General features: G+C 54.2%; 1 protein-coding gene across 1 annotated transcript; it reads left to right on the top strand.

The window, feature by feature from the left end:
* The first annotated feature begins 2,564 nt into the window (after positions 1-2,564).
* On the top strand, positions 2,565-14,812 carry KLF9 (KLF transcription factor 9). The gene is made up of 2 exons (XM_075411028.1): positions 2,565-3,068; positions 13,682-14,812. The coding sequence occupies exons 1-2, from the start codon at positions 2,600-2,602 to the stop codon at positions 13,912-13,914; spliced, it is 702 nt and encodes a 233-aa protein (XP_075267143.1). The 5' UTR covers positions 2,565-2,599; the 3' UTR covers positions 13,915-14,812.
* The last annotated feature ends 3,839 nt before the right edge of the window (positions 14,813-18,651 follow it).

Genomic DNA, 18,651 nt, shown 5'->3' with positions numbered 1-18,651 from the left:
CGGAAAGCAGCCGAACAAGGTTCAAAGCAGAACAACCGACCCCTGCCAGTCTTTACACGCTGACTTGCTCCTCAAAATCAAAAATCTTCTCGGTCACAGCAGCACTGGGCTCCTGCAGAGCACGGGTCACTCTGAGCGTGCGTGCCAGGCACTCACATGCTGTCCTCTTCCACCAAAACACAGTGCAGTTGTTTTAGGCTAACGTCAAGCACAGGGTCAGGGCTCAGGAGTTTTGGAGTGGGAGGGTGGAGAAAAGGGGAGCTGGCATGGTTTTTACTCCGAAGACTTCTGCTTTCGAAAACAGACGATGTTTTTGAAAGCCTCAAAGATAATGAATAGCTCTTCTTCCTCCGCGGCCTCCCCTCTCTCACAGAACCTGTGCGCATCTCTGCGGTAGGGAAGGCCGCAGGAAGGATGGGCTTCTCCTACGCACGCACGCAGGCTGGTTCTCCCTCTGCTTCTTTGCAGGTGCTTGAATCTCGCTTCTCGTTTCCCTCCTTGCAACTTCCCCCTGCGGCGTCTCCCCGCCCTCCCCTCAAGCCTGAGCCCCTGCCATTTTTTTTACCAGTTATCAACACTTGCCTCTCTGAACCCAATCAATTGACCTAAGAGATACGTAACTGAGGATTTGTTAACGTGATGATCAGACTTGGGTTAGGCAAGTCATCTTCAGGGAAGCGACATTTGTGTCACTGGAAGGTGGAGGACGACAATTCCTAGCAAGAACTCTTGGACAGCGCCTGCCAAAGGAGTCCTGAAAGTGCTGTGGAAAAGGTTGCTGCAGGGGCAACTTGAAGCTGCATCCCAAATATCCATATTAACACAGCAGGGGAGGCAGCTTTCCGTGGAACATGCTGTTGCCCCTCTGAAGGGAAGAGAAGGCTGTAGCCACCAGTACTGGGTGCAAAAACCTGTACACTGTCAACATTAGCAGCACAAGAACGACGCGACCCTTTCTGTTCCTCCTTCCCAGAAGGCCTGAAGATCACGGCCTCTTGTTCTGTTCAGTGCCTCCTAAGCACTGGAGGCTGGCGGATGCCGGATCAGCTGGGAAAAGCGCTCTGAGAGCTGGGCAAAAGTGACATTCATCCCTCACTGACTGCCTTGTTAGGTGAACTGCTATAGTCGTGTTTTCCGTTAGATCTTCGTCACCCTGCGGATGATCCAGTTATGGACGTCACCACTAGTTCTGCTGTTTCGCTTGGGTTTCTTTCCCCCACCGGCGATACGCAGGGTGATTTCAGCCCTGCGCCAGCGACCCAGGGCAGACGATGATTACTGCCCCAGGCCGTGCCCGCAGATTCCACGTGCCAGCGTACAAAATGGCCGACACCCACTCGTCTCTGATTCCTGCAGGACGCGAGCAGCGCTGCCTCGCTCCTGCAGCCGCTGCCTTGTTCTTTCCGCGCCCCATGAACTAGAGTAACAGCAACGCGGGTGGCCGTTGGGGTCCACGGGGCTCGGCTGGGGACCCCGGGGCGGCTGGGAACGCCGGGGCTGCCGCGCCTCGGCCTCACTGGGCCGCGTCTCGCAGCGAGAGAGCGGGGGGCCGCCCGGCCCGAGCCGGAGGGGCCCCTTCCCCGCCGCGCTGCCTCCCGAGGGCGGGGCGGGCGGGCGCGCTTCGCGCCTCAGCTCCGCCGGTTCAGGGGCGGCGGTGGCGGCTCCTTCCCCTCACCGCAAGCGGCGCCTCGCCCTGCCCCGGCCGCGCGCGCCGGGCGGGGCGGGGCCGGGCGGGGCGCGGAGTGCGGGGCGCCCGCCGGGTTTACAAGTGTTGCGCACCCTTCGGGGCCGGGCGCTGATTGGCGGGGGCCTCGCCAGTGACGTCAGCCGGCTCACTTTCCATTGGCCGGCCCGTTGCTGGGACCGGAGGGCTACCAGGGAGACGCTTAACCCGCGCGGCGCCGCGCGGCCCCGGCTGCCCCAACCGCTGCCCCAACCCCCGCCCCAACCCCCACCCCCTCCCCCTCCCCCACCCCTCCGCGGACCCTCGGCCGGGGGCGCCGCCGCCCCGCCCGGGAGGCGGCCGGGGGCGGGGAAGGAGCAGCGCCGCCCGCGCCCCCTCCAAGCCGGCGTGTCCGCGGCGTCGCCCTTTTAAGCGGGCGCGGCGGGGCGCCCGGAGTAGCACGCGGCCTGGGGAGGGAGCGCGGCGATTGGCGGGGCGGCCGCCCGGCGGACACACCCCCCTTAGAAAAGGGGCGCTGTGAGTGGGGGGGGAGAAGGTAAACAGAGCCGGGCGGCCCTGCCCGCTGACCAATCGGGGGGGCGGGAGGGGGCTCCGAACCTGACGTGATGGGACTCGGCGCGGCCGTCCCCGGGCAGGAGCAGGCGGGCGGCGGCGCGGCGGGCGGTCTCCTCTCCCCCGGCCCCCGCGCCGGACCCGGGCCGGCCGCGCGGGCGGCGGGCGCCGCCCCCGGCGGGCGACGGTGAGGGACCTGCCTCCCCCCTCCCCTCCCCCCCCCTCCCCAAACCTCCGGCTCTCCTCCGCGCCGCGGGCGGGACATGGCTGTCGGCGGTGCCCCCGGCCCGGCGACCGCGCACTGAGCCCCCCCCCCCCCCCCCCACCCCCGGAGCACCCCCACCCCCGGGGCGCGGCCGCACCATGTCGGCCGTCGCCTACGTGGACTTCGTGGCGGCGCAGTGCCTGGTCTCCATCTCCAACCGCTCCGCCGTCCCCGAGGCGGCAAGGCTGAAGGTGCCGGGCGAGGGGGAGGCGGCCCGGGAGCTTCGCGACCCCCGCGACGCCTGGAAGGACTACTGCGCGCTGCTGGCCATCGCCAAGAGCCTGCTGGAGCTGAACAAGTACCGGCCGCTGCCCGCCCCCTCCGTCTGCAGCGACAGCGTCGAGAGTCCCGACGAGGACGCGGGCTCCGACAGCGACGCGGCCACCGAGCCGGGCTCCAGCCCGCCCCGCAGCCCGCCGCCGGGGCCGCCCCCCTGCCTGCGCGCCGCCGGGGCCGCCCCCAAGGGGAAGCTGGCGCCCGAGAAGCGGCACAAGTGCCCCTACAGCGGCTGCGGGAAGGTCTACGGGAAGTCCTCCCACCTCAAGGCGCACTACCGGGTGCACACAGGTCAGCGCCGGCGGCCGGGAGCGGGGGGGGGGGGGGGGGGGGCGAGCGCTTGTCCCCGGGTGAACCCGCCCGGCGGCGCGCACGGCGTCCCTGCGCGCCCCCGCCTTTCCGCGGCGCGCCGGGGTCGGATTCCCCCCCCCCCTTTTTTTTATTTTTCCTGCTTTTCACCCTTTTGCGGGTGTGTGTGTGGGGGGGGTGTGTGTGTGTGTCCCCGTCCCCGCCGCGGTGCCGGACCTTGGCGTCGCCTCCCGCCGCGCCCCGCCCCTCCGTCCCCCCCCTCGGGCCTTCGGCGGGGGCATCGGGGCGGCGGCAGCCCGGGTCCGCGCCGGTGCGGTCCGCGGGCGCGGCCCGCCCGCCTCCCGCCCGCCGCCGCTGGCCCCGGGGCGATCTGGGCACGGCCCTTCGCGGCCGCCCGGCCCGGGAAGGCGGGGCGGGGCTGCTGGGCGCGGCTCGGCGGGGAGCCGGGAGGCAGGGGGTCGGCGGGGACCCCCGGGCACCGGGTGTGAGGGTGCGGCTCCAGGGCTCCCGCCGAGGCCGCGCAACGCCCCGGCCCGCGGGCGTCGAAGGGGACGAGTTGGCTTCGCCGCTGCCCCGCGCTCGGGTGCCCGCCCCGGCCTGGGCACCGGCAGGCGTCGACGGGGACGGCGTGGCGGGCGGCGGCGCGCGGGCCGACGTCCCTCCGGCGCGGCCGGCCGTGAGGACGGGTGTTGGGCCCCAGCGTCCTGGCGTGCCTCCTGCCTGGCTGGAGCCGCCGCCGGCATCGCGCAGGAGCGAGGCCGCTGAGCCCCCTTCGTCGTAGCCGGCCGCAGCGCTGAGCGGTGCTGCCAGCGTTAATTATTCTTACAGGCAGCGGAACAATCCCTTAGCAACGGCGGGATTCGGTGGGACCTCTGGAGTTGTTCGTAGCTGCGTGTGGCAGAGCATTAATGCTCCCTCCTTAGTACTGTTTTCTTTCCTTGGTTTTCCAAATAATTTCTCTCTCCTGTATCTGAGCCTCTTGAATTGTTTTGGTCTACCTGCCATTTTTCGCTGGGTTACTTGCTGCTGGGCAAGCCTTCAGTAGAAGTAGGTACGCAGACACTTCCCTGGTCTTAAATTTTTAATATTTAATCCCAGTCTCTCTGTCTTGGAGAACGGCTTTAGCATTTCCGTCCACACTCATGAGCTTGCTCGTAGCCACAGCTCTCCTGATTCGCAGATACTCAAGAAGCAAGTTGGAAAGCTCTGGATACTGCTTTATGCTGTGTAATGGTGGGAGTCTAAAAACTCACCAGACCCTTTTCGGTAAACTAATGCAAAGCAAGAAATGGAATACCAAATAAAGGTAGGAGAGGAGAAGTCCAAAGGCTTGATGCTTAGAGGTTGGAGGTCTGTATCATTAGTGAGTCTTTAAACTTGTTGGTTCAAAGGTGTTCCATATTTCGGAGACTAAAAATACCTGTACAACTGTTTGCTTGAAGTTCGGGCCTTGACGATGACTCCAGTTCAATTTCTGGAAGACCCAAATTAGGCATCCGTCAGAAATTGTCTCCTGTGTTGGTCTTAACAGAAAAGCGTCAGCGGGCGGCACCGCACATCCTACTTGTGCGAACAGCCCCCTTGCTTGTGCCGCTGCTCCCACCGAACTCGGCGTGACGCAGGAGAGCAGGATTTGTAGGAGGAAGCTGAGGAAGTCTGCGCCCTGCCCCTTCCCGGGGGGATCGTCCTCTCGCTCCTTGCCAGGCCCCTGGTGCTTCTGCGATGCGACCAGGCACTTCTTTGTGCTGTCTTGTGTGTGTACCTACATTCAAAACGTATTCATCTGCAAAGGCCTGGGGATACGAGGACAAGCGTTATCGCTGAGACTGAACTATTGCCTCCTCTGCCCCTTCACTGCCATCCAACAGTACCTCGGAACTTACTGTTCAAGTTCTGGTGTCTGGAGTGGGAGCAGTGTTACGGGTGAGGTTGTTCTGCGTGAGCTGTTTCCCGTAGCATCTCTGAGGTGCCTGGTGCTTGCTGCAGAAGAGAAAAGACGGCGTTGTCCACGGCGGCTCACAAGCCAAAAGCCGTTTGTCGGGGAGGCAGGTGGAGGGATAGCTCTGCAACATGGCCGTACCTTAGGTTTCCGTGTCCCTTATGGGGTGGTGTTAAGGGAGTACAGGACACGTGAACACTGGTGAAGTTCGACAGTGGCGGGAGGGATTGCCAGCAGTGTGTCCGCTCGGGAGTCCTGAGCATTGAGGTGGCATGGCCACGTCTTGCGGATTTTCCCTTCAGAGCGTATAGAAAGGCCCTGATGCGTCGGCGAGACGTGGACAGGACCCAAGCCCTGGAAGCGGAGAAGAGGTTGGGAGAAAGCGAGGGGCTTGGCTGACCGAAAATGATAAGCAGCAGTAGCTAGGCAGAGAGTTACCTTGAAAATGCACAGACTTCCCTAAGTAGGTGGTTTTAGAGGTCTGATTATGGCTGGTGATGTTGTAGGGTTATTGTTAGCCTCGAAGACGGGGAGCTGGCAGCCTGACAGAGAAGGATGCATGGGCCAGAGAGCTTACAGGGAAAATAAAGGCATGTGAGAGTAAACAGGCAATCTCGGTCAGAAGGCCTGGGCAGGGAGCACGGAGCAAGGGGCAAGATACCGACAGGGAGGGGGGGAGAAACTGGCAGGAGAAGCAAGCTTCAAGGAATGCACACTTGCTGTGATGGTGTGAACGCAAGCCAGTTAAATGGCACGTGGCCGCTGAGAGCAGATCCTCCTGGCTGGGAAAGAGGGACAGAAGAGGTACCGTAAAGCTAGCTGGTGAGATGCCTCCTCATGCAGGATCTGTAGGAGCTGACTTGTCAGCGCTACAGCTGCCTGGTGCTGCAATCTGGTATATCGTTGTGTCAGTCCAGACCCCATATCAGCTTGGTTTGGACTGTGCCACTTCGTTCTTTGTGTTCTAGGTTATCACTAGCTCGACAGACTGTACAGATGCTGATACGTTGACAGTCCTCTGCTCACTGGGAGGCTTTTTGGGTATTTCGTGGGAACATCATGTGAAATTTAGCTCTTTAAGCCCCTCTTATCCAGCTCGTGCGATGTCGCTTTGCCAGATCCTTTAGAGTAAGACTGAAGAGCAGGAAGTGGAGCCAGCAGGACATTTTTTGCTAAATTCGGACCTCCGTCTGAAACCTTGGTTCACAAGGGTTAACGCAAATGTGCAAATTGCTGGAGTTCTAATGGGCGTGTTTCCAGGAGAAACACTATCATACTGACTAGAAGCCTTGCCAGCTGAGTAAGGTAGGCAGAATTCCTCAAGATCAAGTTCAGTGTTGCCTGACTCCCAGTCGTGGGTTATTTTTTGTTTTGTTTTGTTTTTTAGGGCTTTTTTTTCTGCTAAAAAATAAAAACATTAAGCAGGTGTATGTGCCTCGGTGGGGAAACCAGTCCAGAAGGGTTTGTATATTAAGTCATTGTGAAGAGGCGCATATGTAGGAGCGAAGCAGTGAGCAGGCATCGCCCGTAAGAGCACGACTCCTTTTTCCAGACGGATGTGTTGAAAACGCAGCTCTGCCGAGTTCCTGCGCGCTGCTGTGCTCTGGCATCGAAGGTGGTGTGGTGGGTGTCACCTGCCCTTGCTCGCTCCTGTGCCTTGCAGCCTGGGCCGCTGGTGTCCCCGCGGGAACAGTCGTTCCCCCCCCGTCGGCTGCTGCGCACCATTCTGCAGCTCCTGGCCTCGCACGGCTTCCAAACCCGCAGCTGGAAGAGCGGGCAGGGCCCGAGTCAAATGGAACGGCCAGAGCCTGGGGTATCGATGGCAAAGCACGCTTCAGATAGCATTTGCTTGTGGTAGTGTAGCTCACCATCTGCATTCAAGTAACGATGAATGTGCATAGCCTGAGGGCACTCTATAAATACCTTAAACTTCAGGGAAGTGTCTGTTGAAATACTGGCTAATAAATTCATAGCGAAATAACAAAAATTACATTATCTTTCTGAATGCGCTTAAAATTGCATTCATTCTTCCCCTGTCAAATCTGTGTCCCCTCAGCGAGCACTTACTCATCCAGGCAGGACAGGAGCCCAAACCCAGCGCTCTTCGATCCCAGGTAAGTGCCCTCAGCACCAGGCTAGGAGTCTGTCTCTCTCCATTGCTCGGTTAATGTTTAAGTATTACAGCAAAATGGAGGAAGTTGAAATGGGAATAAGATAGGAAAGGAGATGAGATAGGAACTTGTTCCACACACCCAAGAGTGTGCTGCTGAGGGTGCTCCTCTCAGCTATGAAAGTGTGGATTTAACTTTCTGGTCAGCTTTGGGGAGGTCTGTCCTCTACCGGGCGGCTTCCCCGACTGACAGGTAAGATATAAGGAGGCACAGTCCCCCAGAGGAAGCCCCACGGGCAGGCAGGGAGGGTTGTGATCTGGCAGAGAGGCTGTAAGGATATCCCTTGTACCTGATGCCGTGTCACAGGACAGGGGGGTAAGAGCAAGGCAGAGTCTCACTGGAATTTAGTCTTCCAGCAGCTCAGCAGCGGTGGGTTTTAGCAGGCGGTTTTGCATCTGGCCTTTTGAAAGAGGCTCAAACACCTGCATGCACGAGCAGCTGTGGAGTGGTGGTTTGGGGGATGTCAGAACAGTCTGAATACTTGCTGAAAGCAGCATTTTAACAGCTGAGTCGTCTCGTGGTGTTTAGTCCTGCGTACTGCCAGAATAAACCCCTTGCTGCAGTCCGTGCCTGTACCGTAGGCAGTGGCTGTTCGATCTGTCACCAGACTGGGCGGCCACGGTTGAGGTGTTGCAGAAACCCTGGTTTTAGGCACACGGTACCTAGCATCCTCACTGCTGATCTTGCTCCGTGCTGTTTCGCACCAGCATCTGTGTCTTCTGGTTGCCAGGTGTTTCAGTGATCTGGTTTTGGGATATCTCAGCAGGGAGCGAAGGCTGTCTGAGAGGTCTCTGGCCTCTCTACCCAGCAGCGGATGCACAAATGTCTGTAAGATACATCTTCACCAGAGTATCCCGCGTGTAGACACTCGGTCAAAATCCGGTGTCCCACAGGAAGTTGCTCATTTGGGTGGTGTGGGGCAAGCGATGCATGCACCGGGGAGGAGGGGAAAGTGAGAGGGACCTGAGACAGCAGCTGTTCCGTGGCAAGGAACATAGCCTGCCTTTTTTTTTTTTTTTTTTACACTTGCGATAAGCTGGACCACGTTCTTGACATCCACCTACAGAACCTGTCATACTTCAGGAGACACTGAGACATGCAAGAGTGGTGGCTGAGTGGGATCACAGGGGCGGGGGGGGTGGCGGGGGGGAAGAAAAAGAAATAGATATCATCATCATCTCTAAATCAAGGATTGTGGTTCAGGACCAGTTATTCCTAGGGTGCCAAGATTTCTTCAAAAATTTTGAGCTCCAGCAGCCACAGAGGTGCAGCAGGATCTTGGAAGATGAAGGTGAGGGTTAGGTTCTCTTATTTGAACCATGCAGGGCTGATCATGCCAGTCCTGTTTTGCTGAGTAGTTTTGCTCTTGCTTGGTGATAAGAGATTTTGCTGTTCGGGCTTCCCGTATTTGTGTGCTTTCCCTTCTCCCTCTTTCCCATCAGCTACTTCAGGTTTCTGGCAGGACGGGTCAGCCTGGCTGCTGTTCCATCGGGCTGGGCTTCAGGGCAAGTGCCACAGGCAGGGCGGACATCACCGTGGCAGGAAGTCCTGACTAGCGGTGCGGGGTGGACATCGCCATGGTGGGAGGTCCTGGCTAGCAAGGCAGGGTGGACGTCTCCATGGCAGGTGGAGAGTGGGAGTTGCACACAGACACCATGTCCCAGCAGTCAAACTCTGAACCATTCTTCAGTTTTGCTACTTAAAATAGTTGCTGCTATGAATACCAGGCAGCACGGTCCTACCACGTGCTTGGTGGTCTCATCTTTATTAACACAGGTGGGTCAAGGGTATCTGCTTAGGTGTGTCCATTCATGCAGCTAGCTACAGTCTGTTTGGCTTGCTAGTTAATAGATGAAGCAGCGTCATTATCATTATGTGACAGTGAGCTGGCTGTGTCCAACCTCACTTCTGTCAGCGGGGAAGATGGTGTGAGCCTGCCAAACTGTTCACCTTGGCTGGACGTGTGTCCACACCAACAGCAATCTCTGAATGTCTTCTGTAAAGCCACTGCTCAGACAATTTCAGTAGTTTGTGTGAAATTAGTGCCTAATTACACCACAGAAGCTCGGTGTGCTCCAGTCCTCGTGCATGTCGTGTTACATGCCAAGAGAATTGCCCAAGTGTGTGATCATCAACTTTGTCTTCAGCTTTTTCAAACACAGCCTCCCCCCTCCCAGGGGAGAAAAAGGGACTCAGAACTTCTCTATCCCTTGTTTGTCCAAACAATTCATCTTTGTTAAAGCCACCATGAACTGCAGGTCCTAACCTCAGTCATCCACATCTAAAGTAGCATTTTGTAGTGAGAAGGCAGACAGTGAATCAGAACACCAGTGCTACCTGTACTATTAACAGGTCTGCTAATGCCCACTCTGTGTTCTCTTTCAGAAACCCTTCCTGCATTAAGACTACAATGTGGGAAAGTGTGGAATGTCCCAGGGTAGGGCAAAAAAAGCTAAATAATTTACTCTCTATCCAGAATAAGAAGGAAATGGAATAAAGCAAAGCAGGACTGCTTCAGGTCATATAAAGCAGCTTAAGTTTAGTCACAGAGAAGGAAGAAACTCACCATTTACAGTAGAGGGTGGAGAGAAAGAACAGGGAGGAAAAGGTCAGGTGAAGCAAGAGAGCAAGGATTGAAAGGATCTGCGGTGACCTTTATGTCCATATGGGATTTAAAGCAAGCCCAGGGCTGCAGGAGTTCTTTAGAGTCCAGAGGAGGCCTGTGAAGAGCTTAGTATTAGCTTGTGCTCAGTGTAAACCATGTCTCCCACTACATTCCTGGTGGCACACAGGGCAAAGGGTGAGAGTTCTGCAGGCACACCTGTTCCTGTAAACTGTAGATCAGTTTCTGTTTCACTTGTTACTTCGGTAAGCTGCCCCAGATATTTTTTGTTTGGTTGGGTTTTTTTTAAGAAAATTATCTGCATCTTGTGTCTCGTGTGTTCAGATCCTGTCACACATAGTTCTAAGGAATCGTGATACACCATTGGCCGTTCCTCCATCTCTTGGTGGAAATCCCATCTAAAGCGTGTCTTAAAACACAAGTAGCGGACTGCCACCAAAGGAGTCAGCATTTAACAGCAGCCTGCTTTGATGGTTCGTGCTGCTGATTTCAAGCTTTAGCGTTACTATTCCCAAAACTAAAGGGGAAAAATCGTAGCGATTTCTAGGCTGAGGTGTGCCGCAGGAGCCCGTATCTCCTGATGGAGGCAGCACCAGCTCGCGCTGCGGCTCTGCCTGCTGAGTCGCAACACCCGTTTGCTCTGCGGACTCTTCGCAGACATCTCTGCTGCCCCGGAAAGCAGCGCACCGGACGCAGCCAGCGAGTACAGTGGCCGGCTTCGCTGCGCGGGCAGCCGCTGCGTGTCGTCGGGCATCTCTGCCTTGCCTCGGAAGGCTCCCGGAGGCACAGCCACCCTTGCGCTGAAGTCCCTCGCTGAAGCGCCATCCCGCCAGGCTGCGTGACCGTGAGGGGAGCAGCGGATCTTCAGCCCCTGAGGGCCTGGAGAAGCCTCCCTCCCTGCTCGGAGGACTCTGGAGCTCAGCGCGTCCTGGTGCTGGGGATGGGGAAGCTGTTCCCTGGCTCTGGCCCTCGGCACTCCCCACGTGGGGCTCCAGGCTGGCGCTGAGCCTGCGCAGGGCGTCCCGAGAAAGCCCTGCCTTTCCCCAAAGCCTTGCAGTGACGCTGCATGCCCTAACAGGCACGTGAAGTGGGCGTGTGGGGTAGCGATGGCGGAGGTCACGCTGCTCCCATCACGCTCCGGAGGGAGTTTCAGAGACTGGGCTCCATTTTGTCTTCCCACCTGCAGTTCCAGGAAGGGGTGGTGAAGCCCAGTTTCTCAAGGGCTACGTGGTGCCAGATATAAAACACTGCTTTAGAATCATAGAATCATTAAGGTTGGAAGGGACCTCTAAGATCATCCAGTCCAACCATCAACCCAACACCACCATGCCTGCTGAACCATGTCCCAAAGTGCTACATCTACACAAGTTTTTTTTAAACACCTACAGGGATGGGGACTCCACCATCTCCCCGGGCAACCTGTTCCAATGCCTGACCACTCTTTCAGTGAATAAATTTTTCCTAATACCCAATCTAAACCTCCCCTGACACAACTTGAGGTCCTTTCCTCACATCCTATTGCTAGTTACCTGGGGAAAGAGACCACCCCCTGCCTCACTACAGCCTCCTTTCAGGCAGCTGTAGGGAGCAATAAGGTCCCCCCTCATCCTCCTCTTCTCCAGACTAAACAGCCCCAGGTCCCTCAGCCACTCCTCATAAGACTTGTTCTCCAGACCCCTCACCAGCCTCGTTGCCCAGGCTGGGTACTGCCGTGCCGAAAGTGTAGACACTGCACCCCGAAGACTGTGGTCCTTGTTACCCAGCCTAGTCACCTGGTCTCCCTGTGGTAGTACAGTCAGGCCCTTCTGCAGGCTGAAGAGGAGTCCTGGGGTAGAGGGCTGGAAATGTGGCTGCTGGGGATGGGACAGGATGCCTCCGCTGCCCCCACTGCTCTGGCATCTAAGTGCCTGACATGGAGCCCCTACGCTAGATGCCTCCGCACATGCAAGATGTGTAGCACTTCTCCCACGTTCCAGGGGGAAGCTAGAAAAGCTGTTCTGCACCTCCCACTGCTGCCTGCTTCCAGGAGCTGTGGCAGAAACAGAGAGAGATAGCAAAAGAGCAGCACAAGTGAAACGCTTGCCATGGATGCCAGGGGCTGGCGCTGGGCAGGGCAGAGCCAGGGGAGGATGGTGGGCACAGATGCGGGCGCTCGGTGTGGCTCCCAGTGCTGCTCGGCCGTGTAGTTGTGGCCTTCACACACACGTAAGTCCACATACTGTTTTAATTAATTTCTCTTATGCAGGCAGTGGATGTTTGGAAAGGCTTCCGACCATGTCTAAAAGCATACAGCAGGGAGCCAAGAAACCTGTTTATAAAAAAAAGTCAGGTCAGCATGGCTGGCAGCTGTGCCTCCACTGGGCTCGGGCACCAGGCTGGCTTGGCTCCCTCTGCTCCCTTGGCATCCTTCTGCCCTGATCGTGAGGAGCCTAAACCCTGAAAACGGCTGTGGTATTTACGAGAGTCTCATTAGGGCTTCCAGGGCCCGTGGTGTAGCTACACCTCAGCTTACCCGGTCTGTCCTCATCCTCCTGATGCTATCAGTCACTCCTCTCTAGCCCCCTTTCTCCTGCCTACAGCTCTGCAATGCTTTCCACTGCTGGTTGTCCTCTTGGCATTGGGGCTGTTCATTCGAGGCTTTTGTTGCTGCAGTTGTGTCTGGGGAAGACTTGTGACTCCTTTTTTTGTGATCTGTAAACATGAAGCAAGCTCTCCTGTTGTGCCAGACTTCACGGGACCAAGAAATACTGGAGTTGTTGAGTTTCTTTGCAACTCTTCCAAGCTGGAAAACTCCTGGGATAGTTTTTACATTTCATGGTTGACTATAAATAGCTGTCACATAACTGCCAGTTATATTCCCTTCAGGAGACTCTTAAGAAAGGGAATTAAGGCCTCAAACTGCAGTGGTGCATGATGCCTGTGACTGAAAGCTTTGCTGTGAACTCAGGTGCCTTTGATTTCTGCCTGTGCCATGGACTAGGGTCAGCCTTGCCGGTCAGCAGGTGTTGGGTCAGCATCCGTAGGCAAAGCCTGTGCAACCCACAGAGGAGAACTGCAGGAACGTGGGGTGGCAGGAAGATTAGAGGGCTGTTCGATCCTTACACCCTTGTTTTTAAAAGCAGAGGTGCGGTGTGGTTTAGGTTAAGGTGTTTGGTTTGGTTCTTCACCGTCGTAGCAAAGATTTGTACCCATGGAGCTGTGAATAACGGAGCAGTGTTTCTGTCCTGGAATCAGCCGTGCAAGAGGCTGAGGGGAGACCTGTACTCCCTGGAGCAGCTTGGATTTGTGGGGGAAGGGAGGAGAGGGGGGCATGGGACTTCTGTCTGCAGCCACAGCGGCTTTGCTCTATGTGTTTGCAGCCCCAGGGCTGCACCGCTGCCCCCGAGCCCTCCCTGCTCAGTTCTCACCAGGCCAAAATCACTTGTCCTAGGTGAAAAATGTTTTTTTTTTGGCTGGGTTCTTTTCTAACAGTTGCAAATGCTTTTACTCAGCAGAATGGAAGTGTCAGAGGAATAACACCGGCGCTCCTTTCCCAAACCGCCGTAGTGAGCCCGACGTTAAAAACGTACGGGCACAGGCAGAGCTCATCTGTTGTTTTGACAGCCTTCGGGGTCATGTGAGGTTCTGCACCAGCGTGTGAGTTTCGTGCGTTTGGAGGGGGTTTTGGCTTCTGCTGGAGGTGAGACTGAAACCCGATGAAGCGAGCCGTCAACAACTCCGCAGATGCTGGCACCGTGGCAGGAAGCGAAAGCAGCTTTTTCCCTTCAGCAGTGTGCTCCCCGGCTCCTCGGTGAAGCTGGTACGTGCCACCCTGCATTACCCCCGCCCCCCTAAACCTCTTGTCATCCTTTCCTCCCCGCAGGTGAGCGACCGTTCCCCTGCACATGGCCCGACTGCCTTAAAAAGTTCTCCCGCTCCGACGAGCTGACCCGGCACTACCGAACCCACACCGGCGAGAAACAGTTCCGGTGCCCTCTCTGCGAGAAGCGGTTCATGCGGAGCGACCACCTGACGAAGCACGCCCGCCGCCACACCGAGTTTCACCCCAGCATGATCAAGCGATCCAAAAAGTCCAGCTCCGGCAGCTCCTTGTGAAGGCAGGGCCGGCCCGGGGAGGGGAGCGGAGGCAGCCGAGCTGAGCCGCCGCGGGGATGCCGGCAGCGGCGCCCAAGCATCTGCGGTGGCACCGGTTGCCCTCGCTGCCCAAAAGCACATGTAGCTGACGTTCAAAAAAAAGAAAAAAAAAAAAAAGTACTCTGTGACTCCCTCCCCGTGGGAGTGAGTGGGTGGCGGGGGTGAGAGGAGGCAGGGGATGGCCAGCGGAGGAGGCAGCTGCCTCCCCCAACGTGAAGCGTTGATGCTGGTGTACATACGTCTGACTGGATGGTCCGGCCTGTGCCACCACAGTAGCGTGACCCCGAGGTCTTTGTGATTGCTGTGTCATGAACATGTTTTGTTGAACGGTGTAATGCTGCTTGTATTTAGAGTTTGTCGAGTAAAACCACTTTCTGAGTCACATAAATAACTCTCAGATAAAAAACTCCATAGCACATTGTAGAAGTGGGTTTACTTCTGTCTCGGAATGATCCTGCATTTAAAGAGACTGTTAAGAGAAACATTATGTATGTTACTAATAGCATCTGATTGATATACTGAGATAAGGTGAATTTATACTCAAGAAGGCCCATTAAAATAATTGGGTCTTTTTAATGTTTCTTTGTATTAACTATACTTTTGAATATAAGCTGCACTTTTCCAGTAAAGACATATATAATTCAAGCAGATGCTTCAAGCGAAAAAAAACCACGACAGCTCAGTCTTTTTCTGACCGTATGTGTATTTAGCCCTGTTATTCACTTACCTGGAAAAATACAAGTCAGCCTAGATAACGTGGCAGGGGCGTGGGAGCAGAAGCATCTCAGAGAGGTGTCTCTTAATTGATCCTATACTTCTGATTTGTCAATAAATACAGTACTGTACTATAGAAATGCCACTAACAGTGCTTTATTCTGCTGTGTTTTGTTTGAATGGATGCATAACAGCAGCTACCATCTTTATAAACTGCTGCTTTTTTAAAGGCTTTTTCTCTTCCTACACTTGCCTTAAAGATTTATTCTCTTCATACCCTCGCCTAACTCCTGTGGAGACCTGTGGGAGTTGTGTGCACTTATGGAGAGAGTAGACCTTTCCTTAAGAACACTCTGCTAATGGAAACAGCTGAAATTATTGTAAGGAGCCCTTTGGAAGGGCTCCTGTATCTCTTGATCACTGTTTCTGTAGAGTATGGGGGATGACCATGACCTAATTGGAAGTACAGCACAGGAGGTGTGTTGTAATACTCCTTACGGCATAAGCTTCTCTTTGTACGTTGCATTGTACCTGTGTCATGCATGGCACGTCAAACACTGACAAAGGCAATATTACTTTTATTTTAAAGCTATTTTTTTGCTCTTTAAGAGGAGCAAAAAGATCACTGAAGAAAAACTTTAAGTTGTGGTCATTAGCTGAGTATTTCATTGTGGTTTTTTTATGTTAAAAACATGAACTGTAAGTGGTTGTCAGTGATTTTTTTTTTCCCCCCTCCCCAGCTGCTTATAGAGGGGAGAATTCTGTTTACACATTCTTTTTTCCAGAAACATTCTTCTCCTGTTGGTTTTTTACCCCTTCCTCCAGAAGAGGAAGGGCAGGTGCAGCCCTACTATAGAGACTTGGGGCCAAATTCATCTTGTGAGTAATCACAATGAAACCCAAAGTGTTTCCACTGCAGATGAATTTAGGTCGTCTTGTAAAATTCTGTACATAAAAAATCTTGTTAGTACACCTGCAATTACCATATCTTATTGTTTTACCTGATTAAAAGCTTGCTTCCTAGAAACAAACATAAAAAAATGAACTCAGAGAGTAGAGTGTTTTCTTCTGCAGTTGTATAAGGCTTTCAGCATTAGAAATCAGTTTGCATATAGTGTTTTTACTGTCTCGTTCATGATAAATTCCGTCTATGTGAAGAGAACTGCTTTTAAGGCATTGGGGATATTGAGCAGTCTGTGGAGTAAAAAGGGATGTGTTTTCTTCAGTGAAGACATCAGGAAACCAAGCACACTTTCTACCTCCGTTTCAGCTTTTTGAAACATTTATTTTAGAAACCAAACTTTTCATTTCTGGTGTCCAAATTGAGTCATAGGGACATACGTTCTTCCTCCTAATAAAAATAGGTAGCCTTGGTATTCCTATTGATCTAGAAATGCAGAAAGTCTTCTGCTTACCAGTACTGTCAATGCTGCCTTGTTGAGTGGGGTCAGGGCCGCGTGTACCCCGGTGAGATTCAAAGGCGCGCGCGCCTTCATCTTCGTTCTTCCCTGCGAAGATCACACACAAGACTTCAAGCCTGTCCTGCAGTCTGGATTGTTGCCATTTTGTAGGACAAATGCAGCACTTCCTGGAAAGTTAAGGCCTGGTCCTGTGAAACACAAGATGCACATCTGTCAACCACGGTGGAAGGCCACAGCTGATAAGCAGCTCCCGAATCAGTACATAGGTGTTTGGTCACTGAGCTACCAGGATTAACCAATATGTGGAAGTGAATGGCCAGATGTATGGTTTCCACCTTGCATATTTTGGGGTAGAATGCACATTTGACGAAATGTCGTCGTCCTTCCTGCAAAGTCCGAAAGAATCAACGGGTGTGGGGGGTGCTTTGGTCCATGGGACGACGGGACGTACAGGCACGTGTCGTCACTGTGTGCGACAAGATCCTGTTTCTGAAAAAACCTTCCTAAACGGTAACCCATTTGCTGTAACGTATGCTGTATTTCAGCATTGGACAGACGGGATTAATGCGATTCATTAACCACTAACAGAATATATTGAGAATGATCAGGTTTGGAGATTTTGTTTTATTGTTTTGTTCATTTGGAGTTTTTTGGGTTTTAATAAAAGCAAACAATGTCTCTAACATAAAATAAACTGCAGGTTAGTTCTTTGCATCTTGAAGTTAAGTTTTGAAGAGTGTTGCAGATGTCGGAAAAGAAAAGGGAAATCAGGTTCTCTAATACCGTATTTACTTGTTGTACTGTTTCGGAAATACTTAATAGTGCTGAAGTTAGGACATCGCTTCTTGGTTAAGAAAGCCCATTACTATAGAGAAGTCATGGCTTTGAAGGTATAGCTGTACAACATACTTCGGTTTTGAACGGTTCTTAATGACGTGTATTACAGATCTGTTTTCGGTTTGCAGATGGACTTAGCCCAGCGTACACCAGACTGGACACGTACTTCAAAATGCAGTCTTACAGACTAGTGATCTGTAACACTGTAAAATACCAACTTCCAACAGTTTAATCAGTTTTATTTTTGTACAGTATTCGTATCCTTTATAAGTTATTTTGCTGTCCTGTTTTGTAAATCACATGAAATTGTAAAAAAAAGAAAAGTGAAAAAAAAAATAGTAGGCATAGATGTTTTTGTACATATGTATATATATATTGTCCAAATAAAGAAAAACGGAATTAAAAAAATGAACGTGTTGTTTTGAATGATTGGAGTCAAGCAGGGGTCACGTAAACTAGTGTGAACGGTTATGAAAAAATTCCTGCTGTGCACCACGAAGTCCGTGAGTTGAGTGGCAGATGAACCGGCTTCAGAGGTCTTGGCACGAGCCATCGTTCAGCTTGGGTCCTGTTGCTCTGCTTTTCGCAGGTGCTTTCACGGGTGTTCCTTCTGCCGCTCCCGGAGGCAGGCAGAGACACAGCTTGCAGTGTGGGACAAGTGTCCCCTCGGCAGCGTGCTCCAGCTCCTGGGAAGTCTCTCTGCCGTTGCCCGGTGGCTTCTCAGCTGAGCCTGGTGCTCTCCCTCGCTCCTTGCAGCTGCTCCGTGAGCTGATGGTGGAGCCATGCTGCTGCCGTGGGGTTGCCATGGGTTTGGAGGGGTTGTTGGTGTGAGGAGGGAAAAACCCATCCACTCCACCTCTGAAGCAGGGAAAGGCAAGCAGCCCTCTGCCAAAAAGCTCACCGATGTTTAAGGTCACCGACACTAGGGTTGCTGAAAGCGACTACTGAAACAAATTAGCTTAATCTGGCACATAGGGACAGTGGTAGGGTGTGACTGCGAGATGAGACCCTGGGCCCAAGGGAATGACGAGCCCTGCAGCGGTGCAGGCAGGGATGGGGGTGGAGGCATGCCAGCTGTGTCTGGGGAAAAACTTGTAAGCAGCCTCTGCATCTTGACTTGACGGCAAGTTGGCGTTTTCTGTCCTCGGGTTGGGTGGCCAAAGGACAGTAGAACAAGCCCAGCAGAGCGCTTTCTTTTTTTACCTCGTCATCGATTTTAGCACCAAGGGACACAGGGCTGTGGCATTGTTATGGGTTGCGTGGCAAAGTTTTGGTAGCGGGAGGGGACACAGGGGTGGCTTCTGTGAGAAGCTGTGAGAAGCTTCCCCCACGTCTGATGATAGACTGTGCTACAGTTTGGCTGTGGCCGGCAGCAAAGGGCCACGTGGTCACTCTGTTGCCCCTGGGGTGGGGAGGAGAATGGGAAGAAACAGGCAGAAACCAGTGGGTCGGGATAAGGGCAGTTTAACAGAACAGCAAACAGAGGGAACAGGAACAACAACGATACAGATAAGGAGAGTATACAAAAGAAACAGCAGAATGCACAGAGCTGCTCTCACCGCTCGGTGCCCTGCAGGCTCCCGAGCCACGACCCCTTCCCCCCACCCAGCTCCCCCACCCGAACCCAGCGTGGCAGCACATGGTATCAAACACCCTGTTCTGTTTGGCCAGGTTGGGTCAGCCCGCCCGGCTGTGTCCCCTCCCGGCTTCTGGGGAAAATTAACCC

This window comes from Opisthocomus hoazin, chromosome Z (assembly GCF_030867145.1).
Source record: "Opisthocomus hoazin isolate bOpiHoa1 chromosome Z, bOpiHoa1.hap1, whole genome shotgun sequence".
Classification (NCBI taxonomy): Eukaryota; Metazoa; Chordata; class Aves; order Opisthocomiformes; family Opisthocomidae; genus Opisthocomus; species Opisthocomus hoazin.
The sequence above is the reverse complement of the archived record's forward strand: the minus strand, read 5'-3'. Positions and strand labels throughout refer to the sequence as shown.

Coding starts and splice junctions, on each gene's coding strand:
- KLF9 (XM_075411028.1), top strand. CDS start 2,600: ATGTCGGCCGTCGCCTACGTGGACTTCGTGGCGGCGCAGTGCCTGGTC. Junction 3,069..13,681: donor GCACTACCGGGTGCACACAG/GTCAGCGCCGGC, acceptor TCCTCCCCGCAG/GTGAGCGACCGTTCCCCTGC.